We start from the raw sequence: 13,913 nt of genomic DNA, 5'->3' as shown, positions 1-13,913 counted from the left end.
AGTTTATCTCTGGGCTTTCTGTCTTGTTCCACTGATTTATATTTCTGTTTTTGTTCCAGTACCATACTGTCTTGATTACTGTATCTTTGTAGTATAGTCTGAAGTCCAGGAGCCTGACTCCTCCACCTCCATTTTTCATTCTCAAGATTGCTTTGGCTATTCGGGGTCTTTTGTGTTTCCATACAAATTGTGAAATTTTTTGTTCTAGGACACATAGCAGGTTTTGAATGAAGGTACTTTGTTCCACTAGGGTCTGACTGTTGGTGTTGTGGTAAGTTTCCAGAAAGTGCTAGAAAAGTGCACAGAATGATCTGAGAAGCTGTGAGAGTCCCTTCCCATCACCATTAGGTATTTGGAGCTTTAGAGGACATGCTAAGGAGGCTGTCAGCCCTGCTCTGGTCCCTGCTCCTGGGGTATGTGTTTGGAGGTAGCTGAGCAATGCCCACAGCTTAAGCACATAAACCTGTCAGAGAACATAAACCACTTCAGTCCCACTCTTGGGACCTGATAAGAATGGATACGAAAGAAAACTATTCTCTTGTAAATATAATTTCTAGTAAAAATTAAAAATACAAATACTAATACAAAATGTATTATATCACTTCTTAACTGTGATAACTTTACTTTGGTGCTCTCTAGCTGAGTTACTGAAAGAGACAAAGTGCCTGTGTTTATATTATCTCCGAACACTGCTATGTAGCTTAACTTCTCTGCCCTTGCTCCTCCAAGTCAGGTCCTTGTCTGCAGCACTGCCATCACCTGGGTGCTTGTTAGAAACACAGCCTTTCAGGCCCCATCCCAGCCTTTTCTGAATCAAAATCTGCATTTTTACAAGATCCCCTCATGACTCAAATGCACATTTAAGTCTGAGAAACTTTAGACCTCAATCTTTTTCTGGTTTGCAGAGCAACAAGCTTCTTTGGTTTCCCTTTATCTTCCACAGTAGATGTGTTTCGTGTCTCTGTGTCTACACTAGCTACTTTAACTCCGCAGGCTGTTTAAGCAAATAGCTTTAAAAGTTAATTCATAGAACCTGTTGTAATTTGAACCATGTAAACTCATTCCATTATAACTGTGCTTTGAGGGAGGAGACAGAGGGATAACTCTGGAAGGGATGTTGACGGACCATCTCCCAGGCAGGACTCCATAGGGTGATATTATTTTGATAAAATCATTATGCTAGCTTCTAGTCCATTGTTTTCTAAGAATCTCCCATTGAGTGATCCAGAGCTGAAAGGACTTGAGAAGGCCAATCTTATGCTGTATGAACTTACAAGAGATTGCTGTATAAGCCAGCATGCCAGTTTTTACAACCAGAAATAAAACAATTGTGCAGACCTGATGTTTCCTGTTCGTTTGACCAGAAAATTCACTCTATATGAAAACTACTTGGAAAGCTTAAGTAAGTCTCTTGTCAAGGACAAAATCAGATCAGAGCCAGTTTGTTAATTTTATGATTCTTAAGGCTTAGGAGCATGAGATATAAATATAAACATATGTGTATATATATATCTATGATGTCTAAATATCCATACAGGCCCATTAACCAAACATTTAAGACAGTGGTTTGGAGAACACTCACCCTAGACAGTGGTGACCACAGATAGATTTTGGACCTTGCTAGAGTCTTTCTCTGTATATATTTGATTTCATCATCTCTCAGCTTTCTGGGGACCGTCATCATTGCTTACATGGTCTATACTAAGACCATCCTCAGATTATAAATAAATCCACATTGCAAATTTCTCTGCTTAGGGGATCATATGTTAGAAAACCCACCAGTGCTCTTTCAGAAGATCTAGAAAGGCTTCCTAAAGGAGGGAAAGACATTGATGGGGTTGAAGGTCAAGGTTAAGGGAAGCTACTGGGTCAAAAATGGGATAAAGCAGTGGACTCAGTCAACCAACTAAGGCACTGCAGAAGATACAATAAAGTGTAAGTGATGGAAGCAGCCTCACACAAGTATGAAATCAAGTTTGGAGACAAAACACACATGAAACAAGGGAACAATTATAAGGCAGCAAATAACCAAGTGCTAAAGAAATGACATGTTGGTAAGAGCTTTGTACTACCCATGATTCTAAATAAATAACATGTTTGTAGAAAGCTATTTTTAATATTTAATATATAAATATGCATATATTTATATTACAGGGGATCAAGTGTAGTATAAAGCTCTTTACAGACATTATGTAACAATTCTTTGAAATATGAAGTTAATAACTCACCCAGGATCACAGAACTAGTAAGTGGGACAACCAAGACTAGAGTTTAGGACTTTCAACTTCATAACCAAAATTATTTCAATGACATTAAACTATTTCTCTGTAATAGACAAAATATGTTTACTTAGAAGAAAATGTGATATGTGAGATTGCTGTAGTACTCTGGTGAAGGGGTTTTATTCATCACTAGATATTTAGATTTTTTTTAAAAGATTTTTTTTTTAATGTGGTACATTGTTTTTTAAAAGTCTTTATTGAATTTGTTACAATACTGCTTCTGTTTTATATTTTGGTTTTTTTGGCTGCGAGGCATGTGGGATCTTAGCTCCCCCACCAGGGATGGAACCCTCACCCCCTGCACTGGAAGGTGAAGTCTTAACCACTGGACCTCCAAGGAAGTCCCGACATTTAGTTTTATAAGAAATCACTGTAAGGGTCTGAAGAAGGGAGGGAATGGAGAACAACAACCAAAACCTTGGCCACGTGTACTGAAGTTATGTGGAAGGGGTCAGAGCCTGCAGAGCAACAAGTCAAGCTGAGAGATGATAGTGTCTTAACGAAGGCAACCTTGATGAGGGAGATAGAAAGGAAGGGGTAGATGCTAAAGACACTCTGGAGCCCCCAGTGGCAGGTGTTGGCAATGCAGAATAAAGGATGTCTGACCTTGATTGTTTTTGCTTGGGTTGTATTGCTCCCTAGGATGAGGGGGCATTGGAAGTTAAAAAATGAGACGGTAAATATTTTGGTCTTCACGATCAATTTTAAATAATATTTAGACCCTGATTTCGAAATGTCCTGTGGACAGAATGCTGCTGTGTTGGGCTGCTGGTGGTGGGGCAGGTGGGAGGGGCAGACATTCAGAGGCCAAGGAAGAGCGGTTGGGGGGATATGCCTGAGAGCTAAGGACCATCTTTGTTACTTTTGTCTCTGCCATTAGGTTCTAGAAAGACCCTGGCATCACCAGCATATCTTTCTTTGGAATGTCTAGGTTTTTCCCACCCACTGAATATTTGTGTGTCAGATTATTTATCACTAGATATATATTTGTTTCTGTTTTCCCAGTTGTTTCATTTTGTTACTTCCTGACCTTATTTTTAACCTCTCTAGGTTCCTTTCTATTTATTTTTTGGCTCCGGTGCCCTGAATTCCTCCCGATTTAGTGTCAATATGATGTGAACTCTAAAGGTAAACAAGGCACACTGATGTGCTTGGAGTATCAAGTCATTCATCCCTTTTCCCTTCTTTGTCTTATTTTCCTTATCTTCCTCTTCCTCTCTATTAATAAATACTTGAGTCATTTAAAACTATGCGACAGGCATTTCCTCAGCAGGAGATAGATCCTGGAACAAAAGTTTAAAAACACTGAAGATGAAATACCACAACCTACAGCAGTGTTTCCTAAGCTGTAGTTATTTGCATACTGCCTCAGTGATTTGCCCTGTCTGCATACCATTTGTTAGTTACTTAACTTTTTTGTCCAAATCGAGTCACTTATTTTACTCAAATTAATTTTTATAAGGGAAAATTTTCTATCAACATTGAAAAATTTAAAACATTAAAAAATGCACGTTAAAATACATAACTATTAAAAAATGTTCATCTGTGCCATTACAGACCATATGTCCTTAGTGGAGGGGCTGACTGAGAACAATATATTCAAAATGTTGCGAACAATTGCTTTCTAACTCTTTGAACGTTCTTTGTGTTGAATACAGACTTGCCTGTTCTGATGCATTGGTCCTAGTTTTGTCATAGGGAGCAACACAAAATAAGTTTTGCTTTTTTGTCATAAATTGCTTCTCTTTAAAGAAGACAGTTCCTTTTGGGTCTCCTTTCCTCTGGACGAGATACCCCAGGTGCTCTCACTCCATTCATGTGTGGCTCTTTTACTGTGTATTCCCTGCCCTCCTATCACTGCAGTCTCTTTCCTCCAAATAAAATCAAGTTTTGAATCCTGGCTTGTCCATCTCCTTCCAAAAGAACAGTTCTGAGACTGGCCACGATTCTCCAGATGAGTTTTGATCAGTGCAGAGATAATCAGATTTTGCTTGCTTTTCTTCTGGACACTGTTTTTCTCTTAACAAGACCTAAAATTGTACTACTTAAAAAAATAGTAATTGCATTATACTGTTGACTCATATTCTGGATGTGGTTGTCTAATACTGCCCATCATTTTCACTTCTTATCAGTTCTTTCCCATGTTAGGCCTGTGCCGTGAAAAAAATCTAAATGGGAAAATTTTTCACATATTCTTATTGAATTGAATTTTGCTGATTTTGGTCTTTGTCCCAGACTTTATTCTGAATCCTACTCTGTCCTTTAATATTTTAACTCTCTTCTCACCTTAGGAAAAACAATTTCGATAAATAAATTTCCATTCAAACTACTGATAACAAACTGAACAGCATTAGGCCAGGGACAAAACCCCTTCTGTACATCACAGGCAGATTCATTCAGGCCAACATGGATCCAGTAAGACTCGTGTGATCCAGGCCACTGGCGACAAGCTACTTATTTCTAGTTACTTGTTCTTCCTATTGGAAAACCATGGAGAACACTTGTCTATCTAAATTTGGAGGGGAGGGCATTTTCTCACCTGTCATCATAGATCACTAATCAGTATCCATTCTGGAAGTGTCGTCAGTGTTCTGTGGTTTCATTTATCTGGTCCCAGAGACTTGAACTTATTTAAATTGCCCAGATGAATATCTATTGCTTAATTTATCTCACTCTCCAGTTTCTGCAGAAGTGTTTATTATATCCTGTCCAATTTGAAAATCATTCTTCTTAATGGAAAAGAAAGAAAGAAAATACCTTATTTCCTTGCCTCTGGATTCTTACTTAAATCCCTTGTGGCTTTTTAGGATTCATTGCCTCTGAGGGAAGAGATTCATTCATTTATTCATGAGCTCCTAGATGCCCTAAATGTCTTATAATCTGAGGATAGTAAGAGAAAATACAAAGTCTCTGGTCTTAATGAATTGATAATATAGTAGAAGGACATAAAAATAATCAGAAAAGTGGAATATAAGCCGTCTTAGTCTTTGTGGGCTGCTGTAACAAAATACTATAGACTGGGTAGCTTATAAACAACAGAAATTTATTTCTCACAGTTCTGGAGGCTAGAAGTCTGAGGTCAGGGTCCCAGCATGGTCGGTTGAAGGCTGTCTTCTGGGCTGCAGACTTCTTGTTGTACCCGCACATGGTAGAAGGGGCTTGAGAGCTCTGTGGGGCCTCTTTTATAAGGGCACTAATCCCATTCATTAGGGCTCTGCCCTCATGACCTAATCACTTCCCAAAGGCCCCACCTACTCACACCATTACCTTTAAGGGTTAGGATTTCAACATGATTTTTTTTGTGGGGGAAGGAGGGACACAAACATTGAGACTACAGCATGAGCAGAGGTGCTAAAAGCACGGGGACTGAATCACTTTGTGAGTTTAAACCTTGGGTTACCCTGGTTGGCTGTGAGGTTGTGCACTGCATGCTCCAGGGGCTGCCATTCATAAAGGCAATGTTGTGTACAATTGTGTGCAGTGGTCTGAATCCTGGATCCTCTACTTATCAGCGCTGTATCTTTTCTCAAGTTATCCTTGTTCAAACCTATTAACCTTCACTTTCCAACTCTGGAGAATGGGGGATATAACTGTACCTATCTCACAGGGTTGTGATGAAGTTTAAATAAAAACCCTCTAATACATTTATCTCAGTGCTTGGCACTTATTGAGTGCTTGATAAATGCTGTTATTATTAATAAAATGTGACCAGGCTCTATTGGAATCACACATAGTGAGCTATGGAAGCACAGGAGTGCTGTGTATTAGTTTCCAATAACTGATGTAACAAATTACCACAAATTTGGAGGCTTAAAACAGCACACATTTATTCTCTTACAGTTATGGAGGCTAGAGGTCCAAAATCAGTTTCGCTGGCATAAGGCAAGGAATCAGCAGGGGAGGCTTTAGGGGAGAAGCCATTCCTTGCCTTTTCCCATTTCTGGTGAACCAGCATTTCTTAGTTGTGCATTACCCCAGTCTCTGTCTCTGTGGTCACATTTCCTTCTCCTCTGTGTGTAGTCAAATCTCCCTCTGCCTCCTTCTAGAAGGACATGTGATTTCATTTAGGGGTTACCCAGATAATCCAAGATGCTCTCCCCATCTCAAGATCCTTAACTTAAACACATCTGCGAAACCCCTTTGCCATAGAAGGTAACATTCATAGGTTCTAGGGATTAGGATATGGATATCTTACGGGGCCATTATTGTATTAGGATTCTCTAGAGAAACAGAATGAATAGGATATATAGATATAGACAGAGATATAGGTATAGATATAGATGTAGATATAGATAAGAGGCTCATGAGGTTTTGGAAGCTAAATCACACAAGCCTGCCATTTGCAAGCCGGAGAACCAGGAAAGCTGGTGGATGATTCAGTCCAAGTCCAAAGGCCCGAGAACTGGGGGACTGCTGTTGTAAGTTAAGGAGTCTGAAGATCTGTGGACCAGGAGCTCTGATGTCTGAGGCCAGGAAAAGATGGATGTCTCAGTTCACAAAGGGAGAGAATTTGCCCTTCCTTTGCCTTTTTGTTCCATTTGGGCCCCTGGTGGTTCGGAGGATGCCCACCCATATTTGTGAGGGTGGATCTCTTTACTCAGTCTACTGAATCAAATACTTCCAGAAACACCCTCACAGACACATCCAGAAATTACGTTTTACCAGCTATCTGGGCATCTCTTAGCTCAATCAAGTTGACGCATAATATTAACCATCACAATTATATAGCCCACCACAGGCTGCCCAACCCAGTTTAGAATGGGGAGGAAAGGAATGTCAGAGACACTTTCCTGAAGGAGTTGGTGGCTGACCCCAGCCATGAGGGTGGGCTAGAGAACTGCTGAAGAGCATCCCAGGTGGGGAAACCGTATGGAGAGAGTGACAGTGGACAAGCCAGAGAAACATGGCTCATTGTTGGTTCAGTGTGAAATTTCTTAATCATTTTTCTTAGCTGACATATCAAATTATTCTTTATTTTCCCTCTTTTAAACTCAGGATTATTTTGTTTTTAAATGTATATTTAAATTTGGGACTCCAGGAAAACCTTGATCAAGAGTATCATGTTTGTTGCAAGTTAAATATATCTTCAAATATGGTGGCTGTTCCCTTTCTTGCTGCCTAGAAGGGTGAGGGCTGCTTCGCTGGTGTTTGCAGAGGTTGCAGACCTAGCCTAGCCCACAGCCTGAATGGGGCCCACAGACATGCTTTGCTTAATCCCACGCGTTTTAAAATTTTTGAATCACTTGAAAACTTTGAAAAGTAGGGAAATTGATAGGAAAAGTCTCAATTTATAACTTCTGTTAAAACATGGGACAACGTACCCCTCTGACTATCTTTCTTGCTGAAACACGAGCATTCCGATCAGAGAGAGATTCCCACCACCCAGTCTCCCTCTGACTGGGGCCGAGTGTCTCCAGTCTTTGAGTTGGATCTGCGGTTTCCTTGTCTGAGAGAAACCAAGAAGCAGGAGATGAAAGTCTGAGTGGGCCACGTTTCTCCCTCCAGGCCCGCTTCTGCCAGCTCCTTCCCTGCCACTGCCTTGTCTGGGCTTCTGAGGATGAGACGCCTGATTTACGTTTCCAGGGCTCTATCTTTCCCTCTTTTCAGCTTTTCCTGTTCCTACTCAAAAACAAGAACAAGGGTAGAACAATCGAAAGGCAAAAAAACTGACCCCAAACAACACTGTTCACAACAGCAAAGGCCTCGGGCTCCTGACTTCTCTTTTTCTGGGGAAGGTGCCCTTTTTGGTGCAGTTTCTGGAGGAAAATAGAGCAGCAGTAGGGGGGAGATCTCCACCCACCCGCTGGAGTGGCTGCAGGCGACCGGGTGATCACCTTACACACACTTACTAAAAAACCCAAACAAAACCAATATTCACTGCCTTAATGTTCTGGCATATTTCCTTCCTATTTTTCATTTATAGATAGGAAGTAGGACCATATTAGAATACTCTTTCTTGGTGTCCATTTTTCACTTGGTAGTATAGTATAAGCATTTTTGTGTTTTATTGAATTTAATTCCTATTTTTAAAGATTTTTAAATTGAGGTGAAATCATAAAAATTAAAAAACATGAAATTAAACATAAAATTAAACATTTTCAAGTGAAAAATTCAATGGCCTTTAGTACATTCACAGTGTTGTACAACCACCACCTCTATCTCATTCCAAAATATTTTCATCATCCCAAAAGAAGACACACGCACACACACACACACAAAAGAAGTCTCCATACCCATTAGGCAGTTTCTCCCCATTTCCTCCTTCCCCCAATCCATGGAAACTACTGATCTGTGTTCTGTCTCTATGGAGTTACCTGTCCTGGATTTGTCATATACATGGAATCATACAATATGTGACTTTTTTGTGTCTGCTTCTTTCACTTTTCATAATATTTTCAAGGTTTATCCACATTATAGCATTTTATTAGTACTTCATTCCTTTTTATAGCTGAGTAATATTCATACACATATTGTTATACAGGCATATATATATACTCCATTGCACACATACATTACCCCTTCAATTTGTTTATCCATTTCCACCTTCTGGCCATTATAAATAATGCTGCTGTGACCATCTGTGTACCTGTATTTGAGTACCTGTTTTCATTTCTTTGGGGTATATACCTAAGAGTTGAATTGCTGGTCATATGGTAATTCGAGGTTTAAATTTTTGAGGAAGTGCCAAACTTTTTCCACAGCAGCTGCACCATTTTGCATTCTCATAAGCAATGTACAGAGGTTCTAATTTCTCCACATCCTCACCAATAGTTGTTATAGATAGGTCGATTGATTGACTATAGCCATCTTAGTGGGTGTGAAGTGGTGCTTCATTGTGGCTTTGATTTCATTTCCCTAATTTCTAATGGCTGCCGAGTATTCCCTTTTATGGATGCCACATAGTTTACCTAGTCAATTCTCCACTGGTAAACATTGAGTCCATCTCATCTTTTTGCCCTTACATATATACTGCAGTACACACCCTCACGTTCTCAGTTGAAAGCATGGACTGTGGAGTCAGACAGATGAGGTTAGGGTATAGCATCTCCATTTACTCCTAGTGTGGTCTTAGGCAATTCACTTAACTTCTAAATCTCCGTTTCTTCATTGGTAAAATGGGAATAAATAACAGACCTGCTTCACCAAGTGTTTCAGAGGATTAAATATGAATGTGCGTAAAGCCATTAACATATGGGTTTGTACGTGGTAAGCAATCAATAGATGCTGGAATCTTTGATTTCTTCCTTAAATTCTTAGAGGTGACATTGCTGGGTCAGTACAGGTTAGGCACATATTTGAGGGCTTTTGACACACATTGCCAAATTGTCCTTTCCAGATACTAATTGACATTCCACCAGCACTGTATGCCAGTGTTTGTTTCTAGAACCTTCAACATTGGGAATTGTCATTTAAAAAATCATTGCTAACATCTCATTATTGTCTTAAATTTGCATTTTTGATTATTAATGAGCTTGAATATATTTGGGGCTTTTATATATCTCTTTTATGAATTGTCTTTTTATGTCCCATGTTCATTTTTCTCTTGGGATGATAAACTTGTCTAAATTTCTGTAAGAGCCCTTTATACAAAGATATTAACCTAACATGCCTGTCATTTTGTTAAAAAATAATTCATTTTCAGTTTGTCATGTGCATTTTAATTTCTCATAGCTACATGGCATGGCTCACCACTAAAGGATCTGTAAATACCAAACTCTTGGTGTTTCTCAGAGGGGATGGACAGAAGTTGAGCAAGTTAGGCCTCAGTTTTCCCATCTGCAAAATGGGATTGGACTAGAAAATTGCTATTTATTTCCAGATTTTATGATATTTTATGCTTTTATGAAATTTTATGATTTTATATTAACATCTTATATGATCAGTATATAGTGTTATTCAACTTCATATTTTATATTTGTATGTAATAGTAATAAGCATAAACATAATTACTCCTGTAACTGCTTTGGTATGTCTTCAGACCCTTGAGCAGAGGCTCTAAGTGTGGTATATATATACATGTGTATATATATATATATATATATATATATATATATATATATATATATATAAAATGTACTAGGTGAGTTGTTTATAATTTTCTTTTAAGGAATTTTAATTTTTGTATCATTGAGGCTACTATAAATCATGGATCCTTTTGTTGTTAAATAGGTATTTGATGCAGTTAATCCAACATACTCTAACTTCAAGAGCAACTTTGCGAAGAGGCTATCGGCTGAAGTTCCTGTTGCCAGTAGCCCAATCACCACAAGATGGCGGCAAAGCCAAACCAGGGATGTGGCAGCCCATTCCTTTGGGGAAGAGCCTTCAACAACTGACCTCCCAGAAACTCTGCTGAAGATAACTCCTGAGAAAGAGACCTTGATTCCAGGTGAGGTAATAAAAATGCCACAGGCCAGTTTTGAAATCTTAAAAAAAATTTGTATTCCTGAGAAAACCTTTGTCTTACAGAAATATCTGATGTCACGTTTAGTCAATTGCTTTTCTCCCTTTGAATAAGAAATCTCTAGGGGCAGGGGGAAGGGGAGGCCTGAAACAAAACCAGAAGAAAGTATGTTGTATTTTAAATGTGTCTCTGAGATTTACATTGGTAGATGATTGTTTTTGTAAAGATTTTAAGTATGTATAAATATGTGTATACATACATATGTATACACACAAATATGTATCTCTTATGTTTTGTAAAGTATAGAGTTTTTGATGACTCTGGTAAGAATCCTTGTCTACAACAGTCAGGAAAAAGATGTATTAGTAATGAAATAATTAGGTATGAAATAGGAGAAGAAAAAGATGAAAACTGCAGAGGATGAGTGGAAGAGAGAGAAAAGGAAGGAAGAGGAGAGAGATGGAGAGTAGAGAGGAGACAGAGAGAGAGAGAGGAGGAATAAGAAGAAGAAAGAAGAGAAGAGATGAGGGGAGTGGAGGGAAACAAGAAGAGAGGGAAAGAGGGAAGAGGGAAGCAAAGAGAAGGAAAGATGAGAGTGGGACAGTCTAATGCCTGCCTGGGACAGAGATGGGGAATTGGCACCAAAGCTGTGATCTGGTGGGCAGGGATCCAGGATTAACCTGTCAAAGCTTTGAAACACAAGCTCTCCTTCTAAAATATGTCTCATATTAGCACAACTTTAAAAAATTTTTTCCCAGCTTTACTGAGATTTATTTATTTTGGCTGTGCTGGGTCTTGGTTGTGGCATGGGTTGTGGCATGTGGACTCTTAGTTGTGGCATGCATGCAGGATCTAGTTCCCGGACCAGGGATCAAACCCAGGCCCCCTGCATTGGGAGTGCGGAGTCTTACCCACTGGACCACCAGGGAAGTCCCAGTTGAGATATAATTGACATATAATACTATGTGGGTTTAAGGTGTATGACATGATGACACAATGCACTTATGTATTGCAAAATGATTACCACAATAGAGTTAGTTAACATTGCCATCACGTCACATAATTACCATTTTTTTGTGGTGAGAACATTTAAGATCTATTCTCTTAGCAGTTTTCAAGTGTATAATACAGTATTGTTAACCATAATCATCATGTTATACATTAGATCCCCAGAGTTTATTCATTTTCTAATGGGAAATTTGTGCCCTTTGACTGACACCTCCCCATTTTCCCCACCCCCTAGCCCCTGGCAACCACCATTCTACTCTCTCTTTCTCTGAGTACGGCTTTTTTAGACTCCAGGTATAAGTGAGATCGTACAGTATTTGTCTTTCTCTGTCTGACTTATTTCACTTAGCATAATGCCTTCAAGTTCTATCCATGTTGAAAATGGCAGGATCTCCTTCTTTCTCATGGCTGAATAATGTTTCATTGTATGTTTATATACCCCATCTTCTTTTTTTTTATCTTTTTTCTTTTAAAAATTAATTAATTAATTTATTTTTGGCTGTGTTGGGTCTTCGTTTTCTGTGCGAGGGCTTTCTCCAGTGGCGGCAAGTGGGGGCCACTCTTCATCGCAGTGCGCGGGCCTCTCACTATCGTGGCCTCTCTTGTTGTGGAGCACAGACTCCAGACGCGCAGGCTCAGTAGTTGTGGCTCACGGGCCCAGTTGCTCCGCGGCATGTGGGATCTTCCCAGACCAGGGCTCGAACCCGTGTCCCCTGCATTAGCAGGCAGATTCTCAACCACTGCGCCACCAGGGAAGCCCTACCCCATCTTCTTTGTCCATCTGTTGATGAACACTTAGATTGTTTCCATATCTTGGCAATTGTGGATAACTCTTCGAGATCCTATTTTCATTTCCTTTGGATAAATACCCCGAAGTGGAATTGCTGGATCATTGCTGATAGTTCTATTTTTACTTTTCTGAGGAACCTCCATACTGTTTTCCATAGTGACTGCATGAATTTACATTCCCACCAATAGGAGCACAACCTTTTTTATTCCCATCCTTCAGAAGCAAAACTTGACACTTAGTGATTTAATTTCTGTTCTTCCTTTTTAAAATCCTAGGCAACGTAATTCATTGTCTTATCAGCATGTTTAAGACAAATGGTAACTTAGTGCCACTCTCTTCTCAATGACATTAGACACAGTGAGGCACCGTAGTCCTGCAGATTGAAAGGGAGCTCAAATCATTTTTAAACCAATGAAATTTTCCTGTAATAGTAAGTATCAACACAGAAAATAGCTTATTGAAGCAGTAGGAGAAAAAGGGTTGTAAGAAAGGTCATCCTTATGGCTATCTTCTGAAAGATGTTTTAATTGAGGGGTGATTTTCATGCTAACTGTATCAGAGGAATTTCTGGCTAAAATTAAGGGCTCCCTTTTCCTTCATAGGTCCTTAATTAATTAATTACTTTCAAATAAAGCATTGCATGAGAAATTCAGAATTCTAAGAGAGATTATCAGTCAAAATAATTTTACAAGAAAGTATATTTCATTTTCTCTTTAAGTTAATACTGCATATTAATCAGAAACATTGGTTTCTCAGTGTTTTGCTGGTGGGGTTTCTTTCTTTTTGTTCCAGAAGGGTGAACCCTGAAGTCCCTCCCATCCTAAAAGGGATGTTTGTAGAGAGGTTCATTTGCAGTCATGCTCTGTGGACAAAACCTGAGAGGTCCCGGATCCCTTAGGCTGGTGGACCTGACCTCTTTGTTGATAACTGGGGTGATTGTCAGCACTAGCATTCAAATGTAACTTTTTCTTTCTCATTTGAGGTTCAGAGAGCTGGCTTCTTCTCCTCTTTACTTGTCTACAAATAAGACAAAACAAGGATGCATAATTTTGCAAGACAAAGAGTAAGATCTAAAACGTTGCTGAAGGGGCTTCCCTGGAGGCACAGTGGTTGAGAATCCGCCTGCCAATGCAGGGGACACGGGTTCAATCCCTGGTCCGGGAAGATCCCACATGCCGCGGGGCAACTAAGCCTGTGTGCCACAACTACTGAGCCCGCAAGCCACAAGTACTGAGGCTGTGTGCTGCAACTACTGAAGCCCGTGCACCTAGAGCCCGTGCTCCACAACAAGGGAAGCCACTGCAATGAGAAGTCCGTGCACCGCAACGAAGAGTAACCCCCCCTCACCGCAACTAGAGAAAGCCCACACGCAGCAATGAAGACCCAGCACAGCCAGAAATAAATAAATAAATAAAATACATTAAAATAA

General features: G+C 39.6%; 1 protein-coding gene across 1 annotated transcript in view; it reads left to right on the top strand.

The window, feature by feature from the left end:
• Positions 1–13,913, top strand: part of CDC20B (cell division cycle 20B) — a 64,073-nt gene that overhangs the window by 13,882 nt on the left and 36,278 nt on the right. Inside the window, exon 3 of the mRNA XM_059919301.1 lies at positions 10,452–10,671. Within this exon, the coding sequence (XP_059775284.1) occupies positions 10,452–10,671 (220 nt within the window). The remainder of the gene's footprint in view (positions 1–10,451; positions 10,672–13,913) is intronic.

This window comes from Balaenoptera ricei, chromosome 3 (genome assembly GCF_028023285.1).
Source record: "Balaenoptera ricei isolate mBalRic1 chromosome 3, mBalRic1.hap2, whole genome shotgun sequence".
Lineage (NCBI taxonomy): Eukaryota > Metazoa > Chordata > Mammalia > Artiodactyla > Balaenopteridae > Balaenoptera > Balaenoptera ricei.
The sequence above is the reverse complement of the archived record's forward strand: the minus strand, read 5'-3'. Positions and strand labels throughout refer to the sequence as shown.